The sequence below is a fragment of the Gorilla gorilla genome, chromosome 7 (assembly GCF_029281585.2).
Source record: "Gorilla gorilla gorilla isolate KB3781 chromosome 7, NHGRI_mGorGor1-v2.1_pri, whole genome shotgun sequence".
In the NCBI taxonomy this organism is placed as follows: domain Eukaryota; kingdom Metazoa; phylum Chordata; class Mammalia; order Primates; family Hominidae; genus Gorilla; species Gorilla gorilla.
In genome coordinates this window covers 113085522-113112912 of record NC_073231.2, presented here as the reverse complement: position 1 = coordinate 113112912, position 27391 = coordinate 113085522, and the positions used below count along the sequence as shown (strand labels likewise).

General features: G+C 35.5%; 1 protein-coding gene across 2 annotated transcripts in view; it reads left to right on the top strand.

Annotated features, from left to right (window-relative positions):
* The window catches only part of ANGPT1 (angiopoietin 1), a 254245-nt gene extending 229170 nt beyond the window's left edge, over positions 1-25075 (top strand). For both annotated transcript variants that reach the window (XM_019032972.4, XM_004047428.5), the window contains exons 8-9: positions 10268-10398; positions 22545-25075. In XM_019032972.4, the coding sequence (XP_018888517.1) occupies positions 10268-10398; positions 22545-22705 (292 nt within the window). In that variant the 3' untranslated portion in view covers positions 22706-25075. The remainder of the gene's footprint in view (positions 1-10267; positions 10399-22544) is intronic.
* The last annotated feature ends 2316 nt before the right edge of the window (positions 25076-27391 follow it).

Here is a 27391-nt window from a genome sequence, read left to right as displayed (position 1 = left end):
TATCATGTCCTTAAGTTCCCTGGATTGTTGTTGCTTAAATAAGATTTATTTTCTAGAACTATTAAACTCTAGCCTCTTTTATCTTTATCTCTTTTATCTTTACCTGCAAATGATATGCAAGAATTTCTATATTGCTTGTTGGCAAGTAAATAAAAAAATTAATAAAATTGTCCCACAGCATACATTGTTCATTTCTCTTTTAACTGGCTACAGTTTTGCTTTTACCTACATAACTTTACTAAAACTACTCTCTTAAAAGTTATTATAGTTCTTTTGAAATCAGAGTCTGCCTTCATTGTTTTATCTAGCCAGCCAACCACCATACACTTATCGTGTTACTATTATTTTCCTGGCACTATGCCAGTTGTTTTATTTCTTGAATGTGCATGTAGGTAACTAGGGTGCCTGTTTAAAGTACAGATTTCTGAGTCGCACCTAAAGAGATTCTTATCCTGGGTTAAGACCTAGAGCTCTCAGTCCTATCAAGTGCACCAAAGTGATGCTGATGCAGAAATAACACTTTGGTTACACCAAACAGACACACCATACCTTCTCTTGTGGGACTAATAGTTTAGGAGAAGGAAACAAAACATGGAATAGTTGACTCAAAAGTTTTAGCTGAAGTGATTTAGCATGTCTGTTTGATTTTTGTTTTGTTTTGTTTTTTGATCAAGGAACCATAGATCTTTTTTTTTTTTTTTTTTTTAATGATGAAGCCAAGGACTTTTTCCCTAGAATGATGAAGAAACACAAAATTTTGTATAAATTTATGTGTAATTCAACTTTACACTCACAGTCCCTGGGAAAGAACCCTTGGAATTAGGCTATCATTGGTTACTTAAAAAAAAAATAGTGGTCAATTCTACTGGAGTTGGGAATGGATAAGGTTCATTGGAGGAGATTAAATGGGACTGGGAAAGGCTTCATAGAGGAAATCCTTAGAGATGTGTGAAATGAGTAAGCGCTCATGAGGCAAGTATGGTAGTTAATGGCAGGAGGAAGGACTTGAGATCCCAGCCAGAGGAGCAATGTGGACACACATGCAGAGATGAGAGACAGTCTGCCTTATTTAGAGGACAGCAAGTATTTAGAGGACACCTCTGCAGGGCTTTACTGTGCTACATATAACAGAGGGCTAGAATCCATGACAAAGATTTTCGACTCTAGCTTATACTGATTGTGGAGACAAATAAGCACACTGATGACTTTGGTCAACGGAAGAATCTGCTAATGCATGCTGGAGGCTTATTTGCAGACCTTATAGCAATACAATGTCCAAGTACAACAAGGGAAAGTATTTTCTCTTTGCAAGAAACCTCAGACAATGCATCTCAATGGTTTTCAACGTTTTGCTTACCCTCTCCTCTCTCTATCTATCCCAAGGGAATGCTGGAAAGAAAGTTTCTTATTGCTCTTTAAACACAAATAAAAAATGAGAACAAATCTACCTCCCGAGAATTTGTTTAGACTGAAAAATCACCAATTTCAATCACAAGTTTTACAAGGTCCTGACTTAATTTTTGGTAACAAAGCAAAACCCATAAACTCTCTGAGATGGCCATTGGCCTGGTCTTTTAGGCACCACAAGAGGGTCAGACCAGAGAGTCACTCACTGGAAGCTGACTCTATCAGTCACACATGATGCCAAGGAAATCCAAATATGTTTAAGGGACTGTTTGTGTTTTAAACAGGGGTCTTGGTGTCACGTGATTCATTTTGGCACTCAGTTTTTTTTTTTTTTTTTATGTATTCTTAAAAAAGGGAGGGAATACTGGAATAACTATTTATCTTATTTTGAACTAAAAACTTAATCACTGAGCATGTATTTCTGAAATTTGGGAAATATTTCATTGTCACAGATCTCATATATATACATACACATATAATATATATTATATATGTATATGATGTACAGAATAGAGAGCACTCTGTCAGCACTATTGAAAGGCACGCAACAATAACAGTACGTGGGTTTGCTATTCTCTTTGGAGGAAAAATTTATGAGTTTTGAGCATATGCAAGCTTCATGTCTATCACTGCAAAACACTAAGAACTGTATTTTACCAGAGTTTTGAAACAAAAATTACTGCTAACACTGTTCCTAATGTCAAGAGCTTGGGAAGACCTGGGAGGTTGATAAGCTCATTTTATCTACATTCTACAAGATATTAATGTTTGTAAGTGAAGGGGAGACATTAAAAATGTATATTATCAAAAACTTACATGGAAATCCAGAGTACAATTTATACAGGTGTTATACAAGCTAATATCTAAAACAATCATATTAGAATCAGAGATTAAGTGAAACTCAATTTTCTAAAGATTTTTCATCATTTGGGGTGAGGTTTTCTGTAGCTTTGGAAATTTATCTTCCTTAATCATAGCACAGATTCCCAGGACCATTAATTACTATCTCAAACATTTTTCATATTTTTTCACACTTTTGTGTACATCTTCCATTACACATATTCCAAAATGAATAGCATATCTACCTCAGGACATCTGTAGCTTCTGAAACAAATAAGATAATGTCTTCCTTCTTAACATAATGGTAAAATTATTATGCACAAATTCTGGTGATTCCCAATTATCCAGTTCCCTGTTAAAACAAATGACACCAATTGTGGAAGGTTTAATGAGAAAAAGAAAGCTTTCAGCAAGTAGTCATGAGAATTAAAGGCTAGGTTGGCATGGATGATTTTTCCAGGAATTTTTTTTTTTTTACCAGTATCAATTATGAGTAAAGAAAGGAAAACCAAACAAATATATATTGGATTCATTCAACAAAATATTATATGATGGCAAGAAAATTGTAGGGTTCTCAAAAGTCTGAAATTTTAATTTATTAAAAGATAAACATTTTAATTGAAGGATATTTATTCAGACCATCTAGAGTCAAATTAACATAGACCTTAACTACATAGTCAGTCAGCAAAGCAACTCTTTGGTTTCTTGTCCTTCATATTTAGTACTCTGCTTCCTCTATAGAAAATAAGAAAAACTTCCAAAGGATATGGGGCCTCATGGGTTTGAGAAAATTGATCCTTTTCATCTTTAATTTCTCTGGCTTGTTGCCTCCATGGCTGTCCTCATGAGCAGTATCTCTATGTCACTGTTTTTATCACTCTCAGAACACTTACGTATGTCTATCAAGGTCATATGTTTATACCTGTGTAATTTAGACTTAGTCATTCCTGTAATTCATGCCTATCGAACTACTGTGTATTTTATGGTTATTGCTTAAGGAAGTTTGATTACTTTAATTTTTTTGCAAATAGTCAAGTACTTACTTTATTTTGCATGCAGCAGTCTTTTAAAGGGCTTTCCGGGTATCACCTCATTTAATCTTCACAAAATATTGGCAGGACATAGAGGTATTTTACAGATGAGGCAACTGAGGATCAGAAAGAATAAGAGCTAGATTGCAAATCCAAACACGTACACTACAAACTCTGTGATGTCATGCTGTCTTTCCAGACACAAGTGGTCATGACACAGCCTTAATTTGCAGAAGCCAATGGCTTATTTATTTCTCCATTTTGTGTGTGTGGAGGAGGAGGAAAAAAGGAAGAGTTTTGGTTAATGGCTTTATAGAGGGTTATTTCTTTCATTCGTACTTATTTTGTACCAAATTACCTGTATCTGCTTGATCTGTATATTTTTAAAATGTTTTTAGATATCTATAAGTCTTTATCACAGCCTTAATTCTTGATTAGTCACACTTTACATTATCAATTCTTTTAGTCTTCCTACTCACATCCTCTTTTCTTTGGAAACTTCTTTCAAACATTTCTGGAATATAGATTATTGTCATACAACTGAATGTCTTTAATATATTCACTCACTTTTTTGTAAGTGTATTAACTTTGCTTCATATATTTTTCTAGCATTTTCTCACATATTCGTTGATAGGCTATTGCAAATAAGTAAAGAATTCTGTTCATGTATGGACAATAGAGTTATAGAATATATCTCCAGGATGTGAAAAAGTCAGTGCTAACATACATGCTCTGACATCCCTCTTGGCTAATGGTGCCCAGTTCTTTCAGTGGAAAGGGGGTAGGATTGGAGAGGTTGAATATGGCAGAGACAGCCCAGAAGCAGCAACTAGAAATCATAGCCACATCAGGAAACTCTTGTCAGATTGAGCCATTGCTACTAGCCTCTGAAAGAGAACCATGAAGGTCATTTTGAATTTCTTAGTAATTGTGAGAAAGATAAACTAGTTCCATATGGTGGCAGGGAGAGAACTCAGAGCCAAAATAAAAATCTGCTCAGCTTGTCAGTACCTACGACCTTAAAGTTCAGATATCTGCGAGTCTGTCTACTGTTTAAAAGGGTTGAGGCCAAACTTCAATTTGTCATACAAACAACTCCCACTGCCTTGGATCATGAAAGAGACGCTTGGCCACCTGAGTACGGTGAAGATGCAAAAATGTGAAGAGAGTGAGTCTCTTAAGTAGAGAAAATTAGTAAGAAACTGGGTTCATGAGATTGGGCTGCCCATTTTAAAGAAAAGAAAGTTCTAGAATCTCTTGGATGATACATAGGGATATTTTGAAGCCTGTTCTTCCATAATAGAACTCACTGTTGTCCTATATTCATTAAGAAATGTGATGATTTAGTCTTTATAATTACTGAAATTTCTAAAAGTGATTGAAAAGGAGTAACTGTTTCATCAAAGATGACTAGAGAATAATGACTAATTTCAATGGACATCAGTTTTCCCATGATATGCTAATTGAAAAAATAAAAATGCTGACATTCTCTATAGTCATCCATCTGAAGGGACTCATTTTTTTTCTTTATTAGGAGAAAATACATGGATGAGAATAAATGCCATAATTCTATGTCGTGGCTGCTTTTTGGTCACATCCAAGTAGATTCTCTGGAGTTTTTTGTTTTGTTTTGTTTTGTTTTTCACAGCTTCCTTATGTCTGTCCCTAATGTTTTTTTCTGGAGGAACATTTTGTTTTTATCTTCTAACATATCGTCTTTCATACAGGCCATGTCTACACTGGCTGAACACAAGAAATAAATAACCAGGATTCCCATGCTGTTATTTTGGGAGATGTATTCTAACTAATGTTTCACACTTCCAATTCACTGTCACAGTAGTCAGGTGCAAAGCCGTCCTGTATATTGATTTTTCTTTGATAAACTGAAAGTCTGTTTGGAACAATTATTAGCTTCATAGAGAAAGCCACAGATGATAGTTAATTACACATAAGGACTAGATATTAGCCACAACCAGTGTTAAAAAGAATCATCCAAATGTTCTGTTTGAGCCTCAACTCAAAGAAGTTTTTTTTTTTTTTTTAAATCTAATTACAGAAATACTTGGCACTAATGAGTGACTGGTCCTTAATTTACCTGTATCAAATAACTAGCTGTGGTTGTTGGCTTTGGGCCAAAAATTGGGACTCTGAGCTAGCTAAAGAGCTGCTAAGAAAGAATGAGCCCCTGAACTGTGCAGGGACCTATTCTGGACTGCATAGTTTCTCCCAGAGTCTTTCTGGGATTCCACAGAAGTACAGTTGTCCTCATGTGCAAAGTTTTTAAAATAGTGTTTAGAAGAAATGATTTTTATGAAATTTCATCTTTATCTCCCAATGCAAGAGACTGTGTGTCTCTTCCTTAGAAGAGCATAAGCTGCTCCTCTGTGACATACTAAGAATATAAACATGGGGGGATGAATACTACTTCATGTAAATTACAAGTGCTACTAAGTATCGAACAGTGAAATATTCATTACTCCTCAATATATCAGTACCTTCTACTTGTACATCATTTCAACCAATATATGCCACTGTTTACATTGCACATCTTGAGACTCCTCTCTACTTCTGCTTTATGTTTTAATGCTTAATCTGGGCAGGACCTTAAGGAATTATGTTCACACCTTATTAGAATATTTCTTTTTTAAAAAATAATTTTAGCTGAAACACTAACCTTAAGCATATTTTTATTTTGAATTTGCTTTCGAATTGTTTTCAGTTGGCTATTCATACAATACAAATAAATTGTTCAATAAAATGTAAGGAATAATAGGAATTAAGACATGGCCTTTTTTTCCTTTATTCTATCTGAATAATGCCTTGCTCATGTTTTTATATTCTGGAGTCTCTGAGAAAATAAGAACAAAAACAAAACTGGAAAGATGAGAAGGATGTGAGAGACTGTATCTATGTATACACACACACACACACACACACACCCCTACATATATACTTTTTAATTATTTGAGTTGGATGGGCAATGAAGTGGGTACCCAGGTAGGTATGTTGAGTACCTAACTAAATGAGATGTAAAAGCTATACTTCTGAAATGTAGGCCAAGTATATTTTGATATTAGAGTTATTTATATTTGAGTTTGCTTTTGCTTGCTACCTTGAGCTTACCAAAAATTAATCAGTTAGTAAACCCATCATCCATCTATTCAATGAACATTGAGGCCTTTCTCTATCTCAGAGACTGTTCAAGATTTCAAGATTCTGATGATTCAAAGATGAATAAGACATAGTTTATGCCTCAAGGAGCTCACAGTTTATTATGGGAAACAGAAAAGTGAAAAGACAATTAAAATACAGCAAGTAAGTGTCATCATGAAGATGCTGATTTGATGCTCTTTGAGGTTATACTTGGAACAAATCTTAAAGGATGGATAGGAGTTCAGCAGCTGTTCAAACCTGGAGAGTACCTTCTAGAAAGAGGGGATGGTACTTGCAAATGTATGGAGAAATAAGAGTGTTGCTTAGAGGGAATAAGTGAGTGGGTAAGGCTGGAGCACTATGTGTACGTGCAGAAAATAACAGGATACGGGAGGGTTAGGGTGGGTGAGACATGGGAAAAAGTAGACAGTAAAGGACTAGACTTCAAAGGCCTTGCAAATCACAGTAAAAAATGTGGACTTTATCTTTGAATTTTGGAGGAACAACTGAGCAACTTTAACCAGAATAGAGGAATGATGAGATGCATGTTTTTGAATGAGCTGCATGGACTTCATGGGAAAGGGGAAGAAGAAGTGAAACTCAAGGCAGGGAGACTAGTTGTAAGTCTTCTTTGATAATCCAGAGAAGAACTGCCAAGACTAGAAACTGACCTCCAAGTCTCAAATAGATCTGGAAAGATGTCTCTTTACTGATAGCCTAACATAGCATTGATAACATTCATACGGGGAAAGGTCAGGAAAGAAATGTGGATTTTATTGTAATCCTAATACCTATACATATATACCTATACCTACACCAGCACACATATAGAGAGATACCTGAAGGCAGCCTTAGTCTTGTGACTATTGATGATATATTCATACAATGGTTTCCAAATGATTTTAGAGAAAAAAATGTAATGACATGAAAAAGTGGTCATAAATTTATATTTGAAAATCATCTCATACAGAAACATGTAAAGTATAATTCTGTTTCTATTTGTATTTTCACATGGAGAGAGGTTGTTTTTGAAGGATACCTCCAAAGAGGGAGATGAAATGGGGCTGTGGGCAGAAGCTTTACTTATAGTGTTCAAAAATTTTATAAGAATGTGTTCAGATACGTATATATTTAAAAATAAATAATATTTTATATTTAGAGGGGAGAAACAAGTAAAATACTAAAAATCTATAATATGAAAAGAGTAGTTATACTCAGTGATGAGATTTGGGTTGATTTTTATTTCTTCTTTTTGCTTTTCTTCTCAAATTTATAATCGTGCATTTGTATTGCCTTGATTACGAAAATAAATAATTATAAGTTAGGAGACTTAGATTGTAACTCTTATGTGAAAGGGTAAAAGTATAAACTATGTATTCAAGCACATAGCAGTCTCTTATTTAAAATCAAACATTTGTGCTGAATTCCCTGCAAAGACACTATAGAAAATCATTACATCCTGGAAAGTCTGTCTTTATTAGTGAGCTTAAAGCTACTGCGGAGAAAATGGCATTGACTTACCGTAAAAAGGAAGGCCATTACAAATCACAGAGAAACAAAAAATCAGAGTTAAAATTGCCATTGCTCATTCAAGAGCGCCTATGGGCTAAACTCTCCCAGGCCCAGTAGAGCAGATTTCAGGCTAGGAGAGACGTAGCTACTTAATTTTGGAATCATTCACTTATTCTCTCAATTCTGATTCTGTCTTCATCAAACAAGTAACTTTCTGATTATAATTTGGCTTTCTGTGTGAAATTCTCTCTAAGAAGACCATGAGAATGGGTCCCCACCATATTCCTACTTTGACTGCAAATGGAGGCCTGACAAAAGTCTCTCGTTAGTTTTGCCAATGTGTGTCTATCTTTGGGAGGCTGAGGACCTCCAAAAAAGTGATTGAATTGAAAGTTCTCACCAGCTCTGGAAGGTGGCGAATTCACCCAGGTAACATGTCCCAAAACTCCCTTTGATGATCTGTCATCTTACTTTCTCCTGGTGAAACCCGCCTCCACTTGGGCTGGCTGCAGCCTCAAATGTGAATTGACACTTTAAAAAATTCTACAATTTTGCATCACCAGTTACTTGTAGTCTGCCTCTCAGAGTTTTAAAATACAAGCTTGTATGTGATAATTCAACATTAGATTATTTGTACTACTGTGAACCAGAAGTTCCATTATTATTGAAACCAACAAAAACTGACTGAGGTTTACTTGTATACTTTACTCTGGCTCAAAATCTCTGCAGAATATTTGTAAAATATTGCACAAACATCCAACAATATTGTTTTTTGCTAAAAATAATATCAAATACCACAAACAATAGGATATATACGTATACCTAGATGAAAACACAAGTTAAAATATATCTCCAAATATTAATTGATATTTATTATTCTATTTCATAATAATGTAATGTTTTGCTCAGAGCCAGCCTAGGTTTTAGGAGTGTCTCACTGATACAGAGATGTGAATCACCCATTAACTCTACTGTGGGTGGACAGGATTCATAAATAAGACCCAGGCATACAGGTGGTGACCTATATGAATTTGAAGGGGATATTACTACATGATTCTGATGAAAACATTGTGCTGGTATGGAGAAGCAGTGTTAGGTAGAGTTAGAGAGAGAGGGGCTAGAGTCTTAGCCAGAGAACACCTTGAGCATCAAGCTGTCGATACGACAACTTCAGTTTAGCTACTCTAAGCCCTGTGGAGCCACTGAAGGACGTGAGCAAGTTTACACTAGTTCTAAGCACTATGTTGCCCAGAAGGATATGAAAGCAGCTTGTACGATCAGTAGGAAATGAGCAGACATCAGACAGGTCACTACATTTGGCAACTGTTGTGATTTGTCCACTAGTTCTCGGATTCTAGGACAATACTTGTCAAAATGTTCTCTTTGCACAGTCTGCAAAGAGAAATCTGAGATGCTAGTTGAAAACAAACATTCCTGGGGTTAGTAAATAGGCCTTTTAAACAAAAGATCAGATGATTTGTTATATGCACATCCATTAGAGGGCCACTGATCTAGGTTAATGCAAGTTTTATATAAGAAATGTTTCTAGATAGTAAGAGAGGTTCTTCGAAGAATGCCATATTAAACAGATGGAATTTTGAATTTAATTTTAGGGATACCTCTAGAATACAAGTCCCTCAAAAGCACGGATTTTTGTTTTCTTTTCTTATATATCTTAAGTGCCTAGATCAATAACTGGTATGTAGTTTGTGCTCAGCAAATATTTGTCCAGGGAATGCATAATGATTCAAAGCTTGAGTTTTAGACTCATACAAGCTAAATTCCAGCTTACATAGCTTCCCTAAACCTTAGTATACAAATTGGGGATATTAATGTCTGGATCACAGATTTAATATAAAAATTTAATCAAATAAACACTGGAAATCATTTAACATAGTGCCTAGCACAGAGGAAATCCCCAATCAATGAAACTTCCTCCTTTTATTGCTATTAATAATGTTTAGTACATCTGCACTATTAGATGTTAATGGATTAAGGGAGTGACATGCTGAATTGACATTGTAAAAAGCGTTTATGTTTAGAGGTTAATACCTGTATTAATAAAATAAACCCAAGTTTTTATGTTTTCTGTATCCTGCATTATCAGAGAACCACATGAGTTTGAGCATGCATAATGAAATAAACTTTTTCCTTCCTTTGTTCTTTTGGTTCAGATAGCTTGGGTCTTCTAGAGGTTTGTTGGAAGGGCTGAGTTCAAAGAAAGAAGAAAATGATGAAAAAGGCAAACATTCAACAAGTTGGTCTTCTGGGTTCTGTTATTCTGTCGAATGGCTTATCTTTCTTTTTTTTCTTTTTGACTTCAGGTTGTATTTAAAAGGTCACACTGGGACAGCAGGAAAACAGAGCAGCCTGATCTTACACGGTGCTGATTTCAGCACTAAAGATGCTGATAATGACAACTGTATGTGCAAATGTGCCCTCATGTTAACAGGAGGTGAGTCCTATGGGGCCATTCTCTAAGCTATGTTTCATTGGTTTGGGGCTTAAGGTTTCTTATCTATGAGAAAGGAGTATGATCTTATGGTCAGGAAACTTAAGAGCAAGTCCCTAGAGATCATTTTGTTCTGCCCACGAATTTACCCTGCGTTCTTGTGTAAGACATTGCTAGCATATTTAGAGGTTTGCGTCCTCCCCCAACATCAAGAGTGAAAATGTGCTAAGCTTGGTTCTGAATACATTTTTCAGTCTCTTAAGTCCCAGATATTCTACTTTCTAAATAAGTATCTTGATATCCTTAGTAAAATGAACAATAGTTTGGGAACTCAGCATATACAGCAATTACTTCTTATAAAAGACTTCGCAATTATGTAGTAAGTTAATTGATCATTTTGTTGAAATGAGATAAGAAAAATAAAGAGGTGTAGTTAAACCAAAAGTAACACAGTTCAGACCAGCTATACCAGAGTTTTGCATTATATAGTATTAATCATTGCAAGATATTTTAGCTAGTATAGGAGATACCATTAAATAGTATCATATCATAGAGTAAGAAAGTTAATCGTTTTGTACATTTTAAATATTTTTCCAGCCTTCTGATAGCCCCACAGAGAAATTCTCAATTTGGTGCTCTCATTTCTGTAATACTTCTTCAGTGATGTAATACATCACTTACCAATGATGCTTCTTGTCAAAACAAACAAACAAACAAAAAACAACAACAATAACAACAACAAAAAACCCTTATCCATAGCCTCAGAGCCTTGGTTAAGCAATGGCACATACCTAAAATTAAATAATGTTAGTTTGTTTTAATTTTATGAGTTTTATATCTACTTTTTTTTTTTTTTTTTTGAAACAGAGTTTTGCTCTTCTTGCCTAGGCTGGAGTGCAGTGGTGCTGTCTCGGCTTACTGCAGCCTCCACCTCCTGGGTTCAAGCGATTCTCCTGCCTCAGCCTCCTGAGTAGCTGGGATTACAGGCGCCCACCACCACGCCCGGCTAATTTTTCTATTTTTAGTAAAGATGGGGTTTCACCATGTTGGCCAGGCTGGTCTTGAACTCCTGACCTCAAGTGATCCGCCCACCTTGCTCTCCCAAAGTGCTGGGATTAGAGGCATGAGCCACCATGGCACCTGGCTATATCTAATTTCTGTTACAGCAAATGGTGCTGGTTTCCTCTTTAAATGAATGATATAAACTTGCATTTTAGAATGCATTCACAATATTCTGTATTTAACAAATAATTGATTTAAAGAAAAAATTGTTACATATTAATAAAAGTTATAAATGGATATGGCAAAACTGTGAAGTTGATACATGACTGGCTGAAGTTTGGGAAACACTAAGATAAAACCCAATGGCAAATGATATCACTCAAGAATGTGATAGGCTCTGGCAGGAAAGGAGTTGACAACAAACAAAATTGTAAGAGAAGTTCCTATTTCAGTGTTTCTCCTCTCACAGTTTTAGTGCTGCTTCTCTCTTACTATAATAACAATCACTACCACCTTCAATTGTTCTGATATACTTTCTGTCTTATTCTGTTACAAAACATGTTTTCATATTAGCAAGGAAAAAATTGTTCAAATCTAATATTTTCCTTTCCCAACACTACGTTACTACCATTATTATAACATATTACATGTTTCTGCACATGTTGTACTATCTTACTTGAACTCCAGATCCACTCTGTGAGATAGCAGGGAGAGAAACTCATCTCTATGTTGTACATGAGGAAAATGAATGACAGCTAGTGTTTGCCATTTCATCCCAAACATCTAGCACAGCTGATTGTGACACATAGAAACTTATTAGAAAATGTAGTACCTGAATTAGTGAAGTAGTAGTGTACACGAATGAGCGTAGTACATGAATGACCATCTTGTAACTCTTGAAATAACTTTCAAATTTTAAAACCAAATAAATAAATCATTAGGTTGATGTTATCTTCATCCACGAATAGAGCTTGGAAAAGTATAGGTGAAAGTTTTGGATGATGATTATTATCATTTTTTTGAGACCAAGTCTCACTCTGTTCCAGTCTGGAGTGCAATGGCGCAATCTAGGCTCACTGTAACCTCCGCCTCCCTGGTTCAAGTGATTATCTTGCCTCAGCCTCCTGAGTAGCTGGGACTACAGGTGCGTGCCACCATGCCTGGCTAATTTTTGTATTTTTAGTAGAGACAGGGTTTCACCGTGTCAACCAAGCTGGTCTCGAAGCCCTGACCTCAGGTCATCCACCCACCTCAGCCTCCCAAAGTGCTGGGATTACAGGCATGAGCCACCACGCCCAGCTGGTTTGGGATAAATCTTTTTTCTTCCTCCCTATCCCCAACCCCTCTGTTACTACTATCACCAAATCACAGCCCATTGACCCCATCCATGCCACCTATGTTGATATCTTCTCAATATGATACCAGCCCCAATATTATCAAAACTAACCTATTATGATTCTGCCTCTATCATATTCTATCATATTCTTTCTTTCTTTCTTTCTTTTTTTTAGGCGGAGTCTTGCTCTGTCACCCAGGCTGGAGTGCAGTGACACGATCTTGGCTCACTGCAAGCTCCACTTCCAGGGTTCTTGCCATTCTCCTGCCTCAGCCTCCCAAGTAGCTGGGACTGCAGGCGCCTGCCACCACGCCCGGCTAATTTTTTTGTATTTTTACTAGAGACAGGGTTTCACTGTGTTAGCCAGGATGGTCTCAATCTCCTGACCGCATGATCCGCCCGCCACGGCCTCCCAAAGTGCTGGGATTACAGGTGTGAGCCACCGTGCCCGGCCTCATATTCTTATACTTAATCTTTGAACTATCCTTTTGGCATCATATTTAACATCATCAAATATTAAAAAGTCTCCTATATGTAATTTTATGACTCCTCCCTCAGCCCTCACCCCCAAAACTAGTTGCTACAAATCTAAGATTTTTTTAAAAAATGGTACACACAAGGTAGGTCTTGAGCTTTTTCCTGATAGAAAATTTTTCTTTTTATTACTTCCCTGATCTCATAAATGAAATTGTCAGCAACTTTATACAAAGACAAAGGGACTTTGATTTTTCAGTTTCCTGCACATTTTAATATTGAAATATGCTTTATTTTCTCCATGTCTGTTTTCACAGATATTTTTTCTTACCAAATAAATACAATACATGAAAAAACCAACAGTAAAATCTTTCAAATGTGTCCTTAGAAGAGTATTCCAATATGTTCATATTTCTGTCATAATAATGAAAATATGGAGTGAAGCAAAGAGAAGAATGTACATCTTGGTTTTCAATGAGAAAACTTCACTGCTCAGATTTATGATTTTATTTCTGCTTTAAATGATTGAACTTCGTCATGTTCTTTCATCCATAATTATTCTTGGACCCAATTCTTACTCACCAATAAACACATATGTTTGGGAGAGAATATTTCCACTTATTGCTTGGGCTGGAATACTCTAAGTAAATGTGTTTTTGTAATAAACGCTATTACCTTATCAAATGTCCCTTTGAAAGAATCCAGGTCTTGCAAAGCTATTTATTATGGAAAGCTAAAATGTGGAATTTAGATAGCTAAGAACTGGAAAACATAAGGATGAATGTCATTGACAGTCCAGGTAACTGGAGTATTGCCTGGAACTTAGGTCCTACTTAGCTACTCCCCGCCACTACTACTTATTCTCTGTCGAAATTTCCCTTACAGCCATTTTCCTCATCTAATGATTTTTCCTTTCCTTTTTTTCTTTTTAAACTTAGTATTTGAGCCTGTTGCCTATTTAAAATAGCCTCTCTTAAGCAGTGAGACTTCGTACTCTTTGGAGCTAGTAACTCATAGCTCTTTGTCATCATCAATTAAAGCTTTGTTTTATCTTGTTTATTTATATATTTTTCCTTTGTTTCTTCTAAAAGGGATTAAGAGTAAAATAAGATTTATTGCCCACTAACTATCCTAGTTTTCTTCAAGTACATAGAGGAATTCTAGCTGGAGAATCTGGTATCATTACCCTTATTGGTAAAAGACTGAATGGCAGGAAATAGGCTTAACTGAAAGCAGAAGGTATTTCAGCTAGACCCAAGGTAGGACTTGATCTTTGTTCTTCATTTCCTAACTTCCTTATTTCTTGGCTTTCTTCTATCAATTTGAGGGGGTTAATTACTATTAAACAAATGAGCAAGACAGGCTAGAGCATAAGTTTCATTAAAAATTTAAAAGAAATATTTTTATCTATTTAACATTAAGAAAATGAAAATGAAATCTCATTCAATGCATACTTTTTGTAGATTTATTGTATATGGAGATAAATATGTGAAAAATTCTGATTCCAAAATTAAGACAGTGACAAATTTTTGTTACTAGATTGTCACATTCAAAACAAACTTACCTTCAGCTAAAAAAAAATCTTTGATACTAAATTAGGAGTTTTCAAAGTCTGCATTTCTGAAAGTTTGCTTAAGCTACAGTTAACTAAAATTATTAATATTATAATTGAAGAATTATTTCTAAAAATCTTTCATAAACTGTAATTATTAAAGGTTGCCAACAACAAAAACAAATATGTTACCGTTTTACATTCCTTACTTTAGTTTCAGTATAATTTCCATATTTAGTACATAATATAAAGGCTATGTAAAAATGTGACCTAACTTTCTGTAGAAAGAATCTATTGAAGTAGAAACTCTCATTTCTTTTCCCAATGCATAAACCATGTCAACTGATAGACAAGACTTTCTAAAGCTAACGAAGGATATTTTTCAGTTCAGTCCTTAAATAGAGGATAAAGCCATACACGTAAATTTCTTAGTACATCTAGAACTTTCCAGATGCTAACAGCAGACAGTTGACAAACGCTCACTTTGCCTACTATATAATCTTAAAGAAGACAAAGAAAATGATAGAAGCTAGCAGTTTTTTCAACTGGTGTATGACCTTGAAGTGACAAAATGCTAATTGTCTTAGCATTTTTGGGAACCCAAGAAAGACCTGCTAAGCATGATCAGATAACTAAAATTCTCTATGTTTCAAGGTAAAAATATTGAGAGAAAAGAAGATCCATATGACTAATGTAAGATTGACTGTAGAAATCTACACTGCACTACTTTTATTTCAACCCAATTTCTATATTTAGTACATAAAATGTAAGTCTATTCTACACAAATGTAAGTTCTGTGAATGCAGGGATTTTGTGCTGTCCACTACTATATTCCCAGTGGCTGCCATAGTGTGTGGCAGATAGCATATGTTCAATAAATATTGGTTTAGTGAGTAAATATGTTAGCAGAGACTCTGAAAGGACATTGCAAAATTACAAATTATTCTGGTGAAAAGACATAAATGAATGTTAGTATAAACGTGATTCTTGCATGATCTTATATTTAAAATGCCTAATACATACATGTATTTGTATGCACCAGCATGGAACAAAGAGATGACTATCAAAGACTGAAGCTAACTTAAGAATAACCAAACCCCAAAAGACTAAACTGCAGAATTATAAAAATTTGAGTGTTAGGTTCCTGACTGTCAAATAAATTTGAGCTTCCTAAAATGCAAAGTTTAAGATTACATTCCTATTTTCTGGGGCAAAGTTTCATTTCTTAGAAAAAGAGCAAAGAGTATCAGAAAATGTCTTTTATAAGTTTGGAAAAAGGTGAATCAGAACCGATAGTCCTCTCGTGCAAGGCTACAACCAAAGCTTAATAATTGACAGTGGATGAGAAATAACCAATTAATTTTGTATTGTACTCAGTAATAATATTTAAAAACTTATTGAGCTCTTTCTAATGGATACGTTTATATTATTCTAAATGATTTATATTTAATAACATATATGAAGCTTCCAAAAACTCTTGGAAATACAGACTACAATAATACTTTTGGCAAGAACTGAGATACAGAAAAGTTAGATAATTTGCCATAGGTCACAGAATTTTGTCAGAAGTAGAATTTAAATGCAGGTACTCAACCTCCAGAGGCCTTTGTTCTATCTACTCTTTCTACTGCCTCCATTAAAAGGAATGACATTCAAAGAGAATGACAGAGCTCTATTGTACCGTTTGCAGCATCTTTTTACAAGCATTTCCTCATTTAAACATGGTTAAAAGCAAAATGAAGTATGAGGGAGAAGAGAGGCAGTAAAAGAATACCTAGAAGTTTTAAGTGAATTTGATATTCCTAGCCAGGATAAACAACTTTTCATCTTTAGAACAAAAAGAAGAGAAAGGGAAAGAAAGAGAGAGAGAGAGGGAGGGAGAGAGAGAGAGAGAAAGAAAGAAAGGTCAAAAACAAACAAACAAGCAACCAACCAAAAAAAAAAAAAAATAATCCTTGGCCTGAAGAGGATATATTAAGAGATGACAGAAGGAATGGACTTCTAGCAAGGTTCTTTGCCTCCTGCATGCAAGACCCATGCAGCTGCTTCTTGAGGCTTGCTTTGGGTAGGGCCAACTTTGTCCACATAAACTCACCAAGAGATTTTTTCCATTATAATCCCATTGATGGCACCAATCAATTTAGTTTAAACTCATTCTTAGTTAGTGATGAAAGATGAAAATCTTAATTTCTGTGCAAGCTGTTTTGCATACTGCTGATTAGAATGCATGCATTGAAAACGAACAAAAGAAATCTACAAAAACAAATATACCTTTTCATTTTGCTGTACATTTTACCACGGAAAAGAAGTGTTGAGAGACGTTTTGTTTAGAATCAGAAGAATTTAAGAGTTAGATTTCCTGATGTTCAAATAAAGTTGAACTTCCTGAGTACAAAGTTGAGAATCAAATTCCTATTTTCTGGGCAAAGTTTCATTTATTAGCGATAAAATGTGAATTTTCTGCTTCAAAGATAAAAGACACAAATGATTTTAAAAGGCCTGGGATAGTTATTACAAAACTAAATTTTAATGAGTTAAGTGTAAATGAATTGGAAACATGAATCTCAGATTTCTTATTAAAATATACATGAGGTTACAGGTTATGAAGAAAAATGCTTCGAAAGTACATCTCAGCAGTTACCAACCTTAAGACATTTGAGGCTGAGCGCGGTGGCTCACGCCTGTAATCCCAGCACTTTGGGAGTCCGAGGTGATTGGATCACCTGAGGTCAGGAGTTCGAGACCAGCCTGGCCAACATGGCAAAACCCCACCTCTACTAAAAAAAAATACAAAAATTAGCCAGGCATGGTAGCGGATGCCTGTAGTCCTAGCTACTCAGGAGGCTGAGGCAGGAGAATGGCTTGATCCCGAGAGGCGGTGGTTGCGGTGAGCCAAGATTGTGCCACTGCACTCCAGCCTGGGTGACAGAGTGAGACTCCATCTCAAAAAAAAAAGAAAAAAAAAAACAGAACAAAACAAAACAAAACAAAAAAATGTTTGAGACATTTTATCAGTTGTCCCAATAGCAGAGGGTAACTTTTTTTTCAATCCTTTGCTTGCATCATTCAGTTCTTTCAGGCTTGAAGTGCCTTCCCTAGATGAATTGCTCTAGGATATTTCTTATTTGTTATTCCCAAGCATAAACAAAATACAAAGGCAGTGTTTTCCCAGGATTGCACAGAATATGTAATTCAGCTATTCAGAATCTTATCAGAGAGGAACTGTAAACTCAGGCATACTCTTCTGTATATTCATAGAACATCTTCATCCCATGCAGATTTACCATATGTACTGAGTATCTATGATCACCTGTAAATACAAGGAATGCATATGAGTAATGAGGAGTCTGCTATACTTTTGCCTGCATTGAAAAAATGCTTTAAACCACATATTTTCAGGATTTGTGTTTAAAAGACTTGGCCATGCTTAATTTTTAAAAATAAAGGTAGAAAGTGGACAAACTGTTTGAAATATTTGATACGAACAAATTATTTAGTTTGTTTTAATGTATATATCAAAGAAAACAGAGAATCCTTGCCTACACAGAAATAATTACTTCTTCTACCTTGAAGTTAGGATATTTTATAATAAAACTGAAATTGTCATGAGAAATAATTGCTCTTTTATTTCATTTTCTTCCATCTTAATTCATCATCTTTATTATCAGTTGCTCTGAGATAGATCACAGAATTCATGGCCCACTAGTCTTAAGATAAAGAGTTAATTGAACATTTCAAACTCCTTGATTTGTCATGAAATCAAAATGAAACATTTAAAAAAATTAGGAACTTAAATGCCAAGTTTTTATAACATGAACATTGTACAATTGTACTTATTTGGGTCTAATTATTTTCATATTTCTCTAATAAACCCCACTAAGCAAATAAGAAAATATGTTGGCACTGATGACCTTGTCTTTATTATTAAATTACTGTGATGCTCCACAAGGTCTTGTCTCTTTTTTTTCTGCCCTAAACATTCTGCCCCATTTTCTAGATAACTTACAGCTGGCACTTTAGTAGGATTTTACAGGCTATAATAGTGCATTATCTTATTTGATTCTTATAACTGTGCTGTGAAAATGGTTGGTTAGCTCTTAGAATCTATGTATTATGAATGTGACCTTAAACAGTTCCTTAAACTCTGTGAGCATTAGTATCTTTATTATGGTACTTGCCACATCACTTAAGGCTGTTTGAGGGATAAAATGAGAAAATGCATATAAATACCTTCATATGAACGATTCAATAAATATCAAATACTATTGGTACTATTGTGTAGGATCTCTTGGTTATTTATTGATGAAGTAACATGAAAAGTCTGGGTCTTCTAACTTCTGCTCCGGCGCTCTCCAGGCTTCCCATTGCCCAAAAGAAAATGTCTAAAGGTGTAATAAAAACCTTTATGTTTTCCCTCCTGTTTATTTTTTAGCCCTATATTCTCCAACCCTTTAACCCACTGGCACTCCAGCCAAGCCAACCTGCTGGCAGACACTCTCCCCTGGTCTTCCAGAGTACAGACTGTATAGAAGCTCTTTCTGTCCAGTGAACTCATACCCATCCTTCAGGACCCAGAGCAGCTGTTGAATGAGTGAGCTTTGTGGTCCCTCAGACAGTTAGCACCTACTGCCTCTGTATTTCCATAAAATTTTCTTCTTCTCTTAGTTTAACGGCTATCGTCTCAATGTGTAGCATTTTGTTTATCTCCTACACAAAACTGTGCATGCTTTAAAGTCAGAAATTTTGTTTCCAAAAATTTCTGTCCCCTATCCCTATCCATCAGTTAATATTTGCAGAATTGATTCTAGACTCAATTTTCTCCTTTTTTTTTATGCTGTCACATATGCTCAGGATGGCTTTGGAAGATCGTAGAGAATGAGGACTCTAAACCATGTTTGATTAAACATTTAACCTAGCAGATCTGGTTCTTCTGGTTCGATTGTGGTTCCCATCTGTAGAGAATGTTTTACTTGTTTGCCTGATCATGGACAAGCAGGCTGGCTAAACTGCAAATTGTTCCATAAACATTGAACTTCTCACCAGGACTGCCTATTCCTCCACCTTCATTTCCTGCAAGTCATTTCTTGTTTACTGTGCACCAGTTGCACTGATGTCCCTACACATCCCAAGCTTGTTTTCTTCCTCATCGCCTTTGCAGGTGCTGTATTCTGCTTAGCAGGGTCTTTTCCCATCTTCTTGGGGCTGCCTCTCTCCTCCTTCTGGTCTCGTTAAATATCAGCTTCTTTCATGAATGTGAAAAGTCAAGTTATTCTCCTTCAGAGCTCCTACTTATTTTCTTCATGACATTTTAAGTCATAATTTATATTAGGTTGGTGCAAAAGTAATTGCGTTTTTTGTCAATAACAGTCATGGCAAAAACCGCAATTACTTTTGCACCAACCTAAAAGTTATTTTATCTGCCTGCTTACATATATTCATCTGTTTCTCCCATTAGAAGTGAGTTTCATGAAGGCAAGGATTATGTCTGTCTTGAGTATTGTGTAACAGTGTTTCACAATAATTATATATTGAATGGATACATAAAGAAAAAAATGAATACAATAAGGACAGGTGTTACATTTTGGGGTATCTATCAAATACAGCATTTTAGTGAGCTAAACAACTTCAGACAACAAAGACTTCACAAGGAGAACCAATCAGAGAGTCAATCAGTTAACAAGCATGCAGTGACCCGCCGGTCATTTGGGAAGCAAACTTCGTTAGGTGTCCTACTAAGTACAGGAGATGGGCCAATATACAAACCATGGCTTTCCATTGTTTTTAGGATGATGAACAAAACACTGGGTGATTTGCTTCAGACCCTCTCAGCTTCAGGTGACTATCCCCCTCGTTGATTGTGACCCAGCCATACTGGCCTTCCTTCAATGTCTCCAAAATGCCATTCTACTCATTGCAAACATTACCCCACTTTATTCCTTCAAAAAGCTACACAAGATCAATTTACCTGACTCTCTCACAGGCTCTTACTGTTTCTTGTCTCTTTCCTAAGTTTTCCCAAAGTTTCCCAATGAGCGTATCCTTTAGCCTGTGCTCTTTATTGCCAGGCTGTTGTTGCAACAGACGTCTGTCTTTCCGCACTCCTCTGGGACTCCTGTGACTTTCTATAAACCAAATAAATAAAAACACACATTTTACCCCAGTGCAACTTGGAAGAGAATTCTATGAATCATTGTCAGTCTCAACAATAGAGTAAGTGTGTTTGCTTGAGAGACCATGGTGCATATTTGAAAGACTATAAAAAGTTCATTAATGCAATGGAAAAGTGCTTCAAGAAGGTCACAGAAAAGGAGGAGAAAAGTTAAAAACAGAAGCAATCAAGTTGAATTTCATCTTAGAGTTTCATTTTAGTCCTTTAGAAAGAGTCTTTTGGGCAAATAATTTCACTAATATTAGAATGCTTTTTATAATATAAACAGCATATTTAACAGCTGTACTGATCAAAAATTAGAAGAATTAATCTTAAGAAAAACAAAGGTAGGATTTTACTTGCAGTTCCTCCTTCTTTTCCAAACAAGAACCTTTTTGTCCCTCGTGTTTTGACTACATTAACATTTATGTTGTTTGCATACAGTTGATAAAACTGCGCGGAATATAGTGTCTTTCCAAATTCATCAAGACATACCTTGTGGTTCCCCACTATGAACTGGTGATTAATGCAGCTTGTTATGCCTCTAGTGTGACTTTATAAACACAAGCCAGCTGTACTCATCTTCTAAAGTTGAAAAATGAGAACTAGCTTTTCTCCATTTGACTTCTTCTAAAGTTTCTGCAAGATGGTGCTCATGTTACAGTTAAACATCAGCTGTACAGCTTTCTCTTTCTTTAGCTATTAGTCCCTTAGGTATAAGTCTGTAATCAAAGAGAGGTCAACTGTATCCAAATAAAAAATATGCCAGAATGTCTCTGGCATAAATCTCTCCCTAAAGATTCAGTAGTGTTACTTCAGCAGACAGGAAAAAACACTATGCTTTATCTAAAAATCTAAGAACTTAATTTATTTAAAAAATAAAACTGACTTATCCAGTTATCCTTATAGAGAGCTATACAAGCATAGAATTTCCATGTTACTCATCAAGTTGTTTTTCTTTTTACTAAGTTTGGAAAGCACTTAAATAACCATAGACAAAATATGGCTGTACAGGAACTGAATGGCTGCTATTGCTGAACACTTTTTCTACTGTTATAAACTACAGAGAGGGTACATTAATTGAAAGCCCTTTTGAGCATCATAGTCATTGCACAGTATCCAATTAATTTTAGAAGCAGCTTAGGGCCAATTATTGACAAACATATGCAGTAGATGGAGAATATCTTTCTATTTAGATCTCAGTTGCTTGTCTAAGTTTCTGCATTTCTTCACTAATAATTAATTGTTCTATTCCCAATAACAGTCTTAAGATGGAATGCCTCTTATGGGTATATGCATTTTCCTTATTGCATTTGTCTTAAATGTAAATCCATCTCTTATGTAGATTGTATCTTGAAGCCCAGAGGCTTCCCATCATTACAAGAAGAAGTGAGTTCCAGTGGAGTCACACTGAAAGCTGCTTTCCATGAGAGCATTGCTGTCTCTGATGGGTCATACAAATCTTAAATCAGAAGTCATTTAAAACAGTTTCACTACTGGAAATATATTTACTGATGCCTCGTAATTGCAAATAAGCATAACAAGAACAAGCAATTAATGCCATTTATTTCCAAATATTCCATTTACTTAAAATTGTTGCCTCTCCTTCTCTCTTCTATTATGAACTATTTTTTCAGGGTGGTGGTTTGATGCTTGTGGCCCCTCCAATCTAAATGGAATGTTCTATACTGCGGGACAAAACCATGGAAAACTGAATGGGATAAAGTGGCACTACTTCAAAGGGCCCAGTTACTCCTTACGTTCCACAACTATGATGATTCGACCTTTAGATTTTTGAAAGCGCAATGTCAGAAGCGATTATGAAAGCAACAAAGAAATCCGGAGAAGCTGCCAGGTGAGAAACTGTTTGAAAACTTCAGAAGCAAACAATATTGTCTCCCTTCCAGCAATAAGTGGTAGTTATGTGAAGTCACCAAGGTTCTTGACTGTGAATCTGGAGCCGTTTGAGTTCACAAGAGTCTCTACTTGGGGTGACAGTGCTCGTGTGGCTCGACTATAGAAAACTCCGCTGACTGTCGAGCTTTAAAAAGGGAAGAAACTGCTGAGCTTGCTGTGCTTCAAACTACTACTGGACCTTATTTTGGAACTATGGTAGCCAGATGATAAATATGGTTAATTTCATGTAAAACAGAAAAAAAGAGTGAAAAAGAGAATATACATGAAGAATAGAAACAAGCCTGCCATAATCCTTTGGAAAAGATGTATTATACCAGTGAAAAGGTGTTATATCTATGCAAACCTACTAACAAATTATACTGTTGCACAATTTTGATAAAAATTTAGAACAGCATTGTCCTCTGAGTTGGTTAAATGTTAAAGGATTTCAGAAGCCTAATTCCAGTATCATACTTACTAGTTGATTTCTGCTTACCCATCTTCAAATGAAAATTCCATTTTTGTAAGCCATAATGAACTGTAGTACATGGACAATAACTGTGTGGTAGAAACAAACTCCATTACTCCGATTTTGGTACAGTTTTCAGAAAAAGAAATGAACATAATCAAGTAAGGATGTATGTGGTGAAAACTTACCACCCCCATACTATGGTTTTCATTTACTCTAAAAACTGATTGAATGATATATAAATATATTTATAGCCTGAGTAAAGTTAAAAGAATGTAAAATATATCATCAAGTTCTTAAAATAATATACATGCATTTAATATTTCCTTTGATATTATACAGGAAAGCAATATTTTGGAGTATATTAAGTTGAAGTAAAACCAAGTACTCTGGAGCAGTTCATTTTACAGTATCTACTTGCATGTGTATACATACATGTAACTTCATTATTTCAAAAATGTTTTTAGAACTCCAATACTCACCCTGTTATGTCTTGCTAATTTAAATTTTGCTAATTAAATGAAACATGCTTACCAGATTCACACTGTTCCAGCGTCTATAAAAGAAACACTTTGAAGTCTATGAAAAATAAAATAATTATAAATATCATTGTACATAGCATGTTTATATCTGCAAAAAACCTAATAGCTAATTAATCTGGAATATGCAACATTGTCCTTAATTGATGCAAATAACACAAATGCTCAAAGAAATCTACTATATCCCTTAATGAAATACATCACTCTTCATATATTTCTCCTTCAGTCCATTCCCTTAGGCAATTTTTAATTTTTAAAAATTGTTATCAGGGGAGAAAAATTGGCAAAACTATTGTATGTAAGGGAAATATATACAAAAAGAAAATTAATCATAGTCACCTGACTAAGAAATTCTGACTGCTAGTTGCCATGAATAACTTAATGGAAATATTCCTATGGGATAATGTATTTTAAGTGAATTTTTGGGGTGCTTGAAGTTACTGCATTATTTTATCAAGAAGTCTTCTCTGCCTGTAAGTGTCCAAGGTTATAACAGTAAACAGTTTTTATTAAAACATGAGTCACTATGGGATGAGAAAATTGAAATAAAGCTACTGGGTCTCCTCTCATAAAAGAGACAGTTGTTAACAAGGTAGCAATACCAGTTTCAAACTTGGTGACTTGATCCACTATGCCTTAATGGTTTCCTCCATTTGAGAAAATAAAGCTGTCCACATTGTTAAGAAAAATACTTTTTAAAGTTTACCATCAAGTCTTTTTTATATTTATGTGTCTGTATTCTACCCCTTTTTGCCTTACAAGTGATATTTGCAGGTATTATACCGTTTTTCTATTCTTGGTGGCTTCTTCATAGCAGGTAAGCCTCTCCCTTTAAAAACTTCTCAACTGTTTTCATTTAAGGGAAAGAAAATGAGTATTTTGTCCTTTTGTGTTCCTACAGACACTTTCTTAGACCAGTTTTTGGATAAAGAATACTATTTCCAAACTCATATTACAAAAACAAAATAAAATAATAAAAAAAGAAAGCATGATATTTACTGTTTTGTTGTCTGGGTTTGAGAAATGAAATATTGTTTCCAATTATTTATAATAAATCAGTATAAAATGTTTTATGACTCTGTTATGTGTATTATGTAATACGTACATGTTTATGGCAATTTAACATGTGTATTCTTTTCATTTAATTATTTCAGAATAGGATAATTAGGTATTCGAATTTTGTCTTTAAAATTCATGTGGTTTCTATGCAAAGTTCTTCATATCATCACAACATTATTTGATTTAAATAAAATTGAAAGTAATATTTGTGCAACTTCATTTTATTTTTAATACATATTTTGCCAAATTTAAATTAGAGATTTATGAAGATATAGAATCATTGACAAAAACCTACCAAATGAACTAAAGCCTCAATCTTAGAAAAACTTTCAGTCTGGGATGAAATAAGAAAGCTTAGCCTCATTAGAATGGTAGATCAAAGCAGTGGATCTCAGTCCCATGTCCCTACAATATGATTGTCATGTCTTGCCAATTAATACATGCCATATTATCATGTGGCAACGGACAATATATTCTGGGAACTCTGAATGTAGAATAAGAGGATGTGTGTTAAAAATCTGAGCTTGGTATACAGGGGGAAAAGGAAGGAGCATAAAGAAGATGCTACTTGTCTCACTCACCTGACATGCCATCAGCAGTCTTATCAGTCCTTGCATTCTTACCTTTGGCCTTGATTCTGCTCCTATTGCCATTACATTGATTCAAACCTTCCTTAATTTCCACCTAGATGATTGGAAAAGACACTCTTTCATCCTGCCTCTCTATGCTGTTATTCACCTCGTAACCATAAAAGCTTATTCCTTCTAAAGCCAGACTTCTGAACATGGTTTTTCCCTGCTCAAAACACTTCAATGTTTCCTCACTACTCCCTGAATTTAAAATAAACAGGTCAGGTTAATCTCAGCCTGCATTGCCAGACAGCTTCATTCCACCTACTCAGTATTCCAATCAGAACAAAGAAGCCCCATGGTCGACTACTTGCAAAAATGATGCCTATTCTTCCCCTTTCTGTATTCATACCTTTTGAAATGCCACTTTGCAGCTTGTTCCATAAAGAGATAAACTCTATTTCCTTACTCCCTGAATGGCTAACTCTGACCTTCTGTAGCCAATAAAACACGACAGAAGTGATGACTATTTGCCAGTTCTGAGTCTGGTCAGAAACATTCTACCTTTGGCATGAAAAAAAATCCAGCATAGCCTAATGGAGGATTAGAGACCACGTGGAGCAAAGCCTAGTCTACCAGCTGAGACCACCCTAGACCAGCCAGCCCACAGCTGACCCATGGATGATTCCAGATACATGAGTGATCTCAACTGAGATCAACTGAGCCTGGCTCAGATCAGCAGAACTGCTCAGCTAACGTGCATTATCATGAGAAACAATAATGGGTTGTTGTTTTAAACCACTGCATTTTCTTTTTCAGAGTTTTGTTAAACATCATTATTGTAGCAATAGCTACCTGATACAGAATACAGTGCTGCAGCCCCCACCTACCCTTCTGCCAGCCATGTGAGTTTTATGCATCCTGACCTTTCAGAACCGCTATCCCAAATGTCCCTTCCTTCAGCTCAGATGGGCAAAACAATCCTCTAACAACCCTCTGGGATGCATAAGAACATTAGCTGCTTCATGACCCCTTTTCTGATGCCCTCTATTGTCACCTTCTCAATACATACATACTTTTACAGCTCAACATATTTTGCTTGGGTTTTATAAAAGGCTGCCTCTTACTTATTTTTTTTTTAATTCCCCACAGTACCTACCAGAAACTTGTTATTTGTTGAATGGAATTGAATTGCTTTGAAAGACTGAGAAATCACTTCTACCTATAAAAAATCCAACTCTCGGATTTGACCACTATGTTGAGTCATTTATTTTCAGACTTTAAACTTAGGCCATTCTCCTCCAGAAAAAGATGTCCGAATTTATAATTTTAGTTATCTCAGATGTCTAGTTTATTATCAACTTCACTGGAACATATGTATTATATAAATTGAGGGAAACCTACATGCTTCTTTTAAATTCAAAACTGTGTAAATATAGAAAATGTACCATTGAATGGTAATTACTCATTTACTCTTTACACATATATTATTGTTGGGGCCAGGCACAGTGGTTCACGCCTATAATCCCAGCACTTTGGGAGGCCTAGGCAGGCGGATCATGAGGTCAGGAGTTCGAGATAAGCCTGGCCAACATGGTGAAACCCCAGTTCCACTAAAGATACAAAAAATTAGCCAGGCGTGGTGGCAGGTACCTGTAATCCCAGCTACTCAGGAGGCTGAGGCAGGAGAATCGCTTGAACCTGGGAGGCGAAGGTTGCAGTGAGCCGAGCTCAGGCCATTGCACTCCAACCAGGTGACAGGGTGAGACTCTGTCTCAAAATAACAAAAACAAAAACAAAAAATAAAACCCACCACACACACACACACACACACACACACACACACACACACACAAATTTGGGCAGCTTGTGATTTAAGATTCGACTGAAGTCTTTTTCTAGTATTTCCTCATGTATTTCTCTAATCATTTTATTAATTACTACATATCATC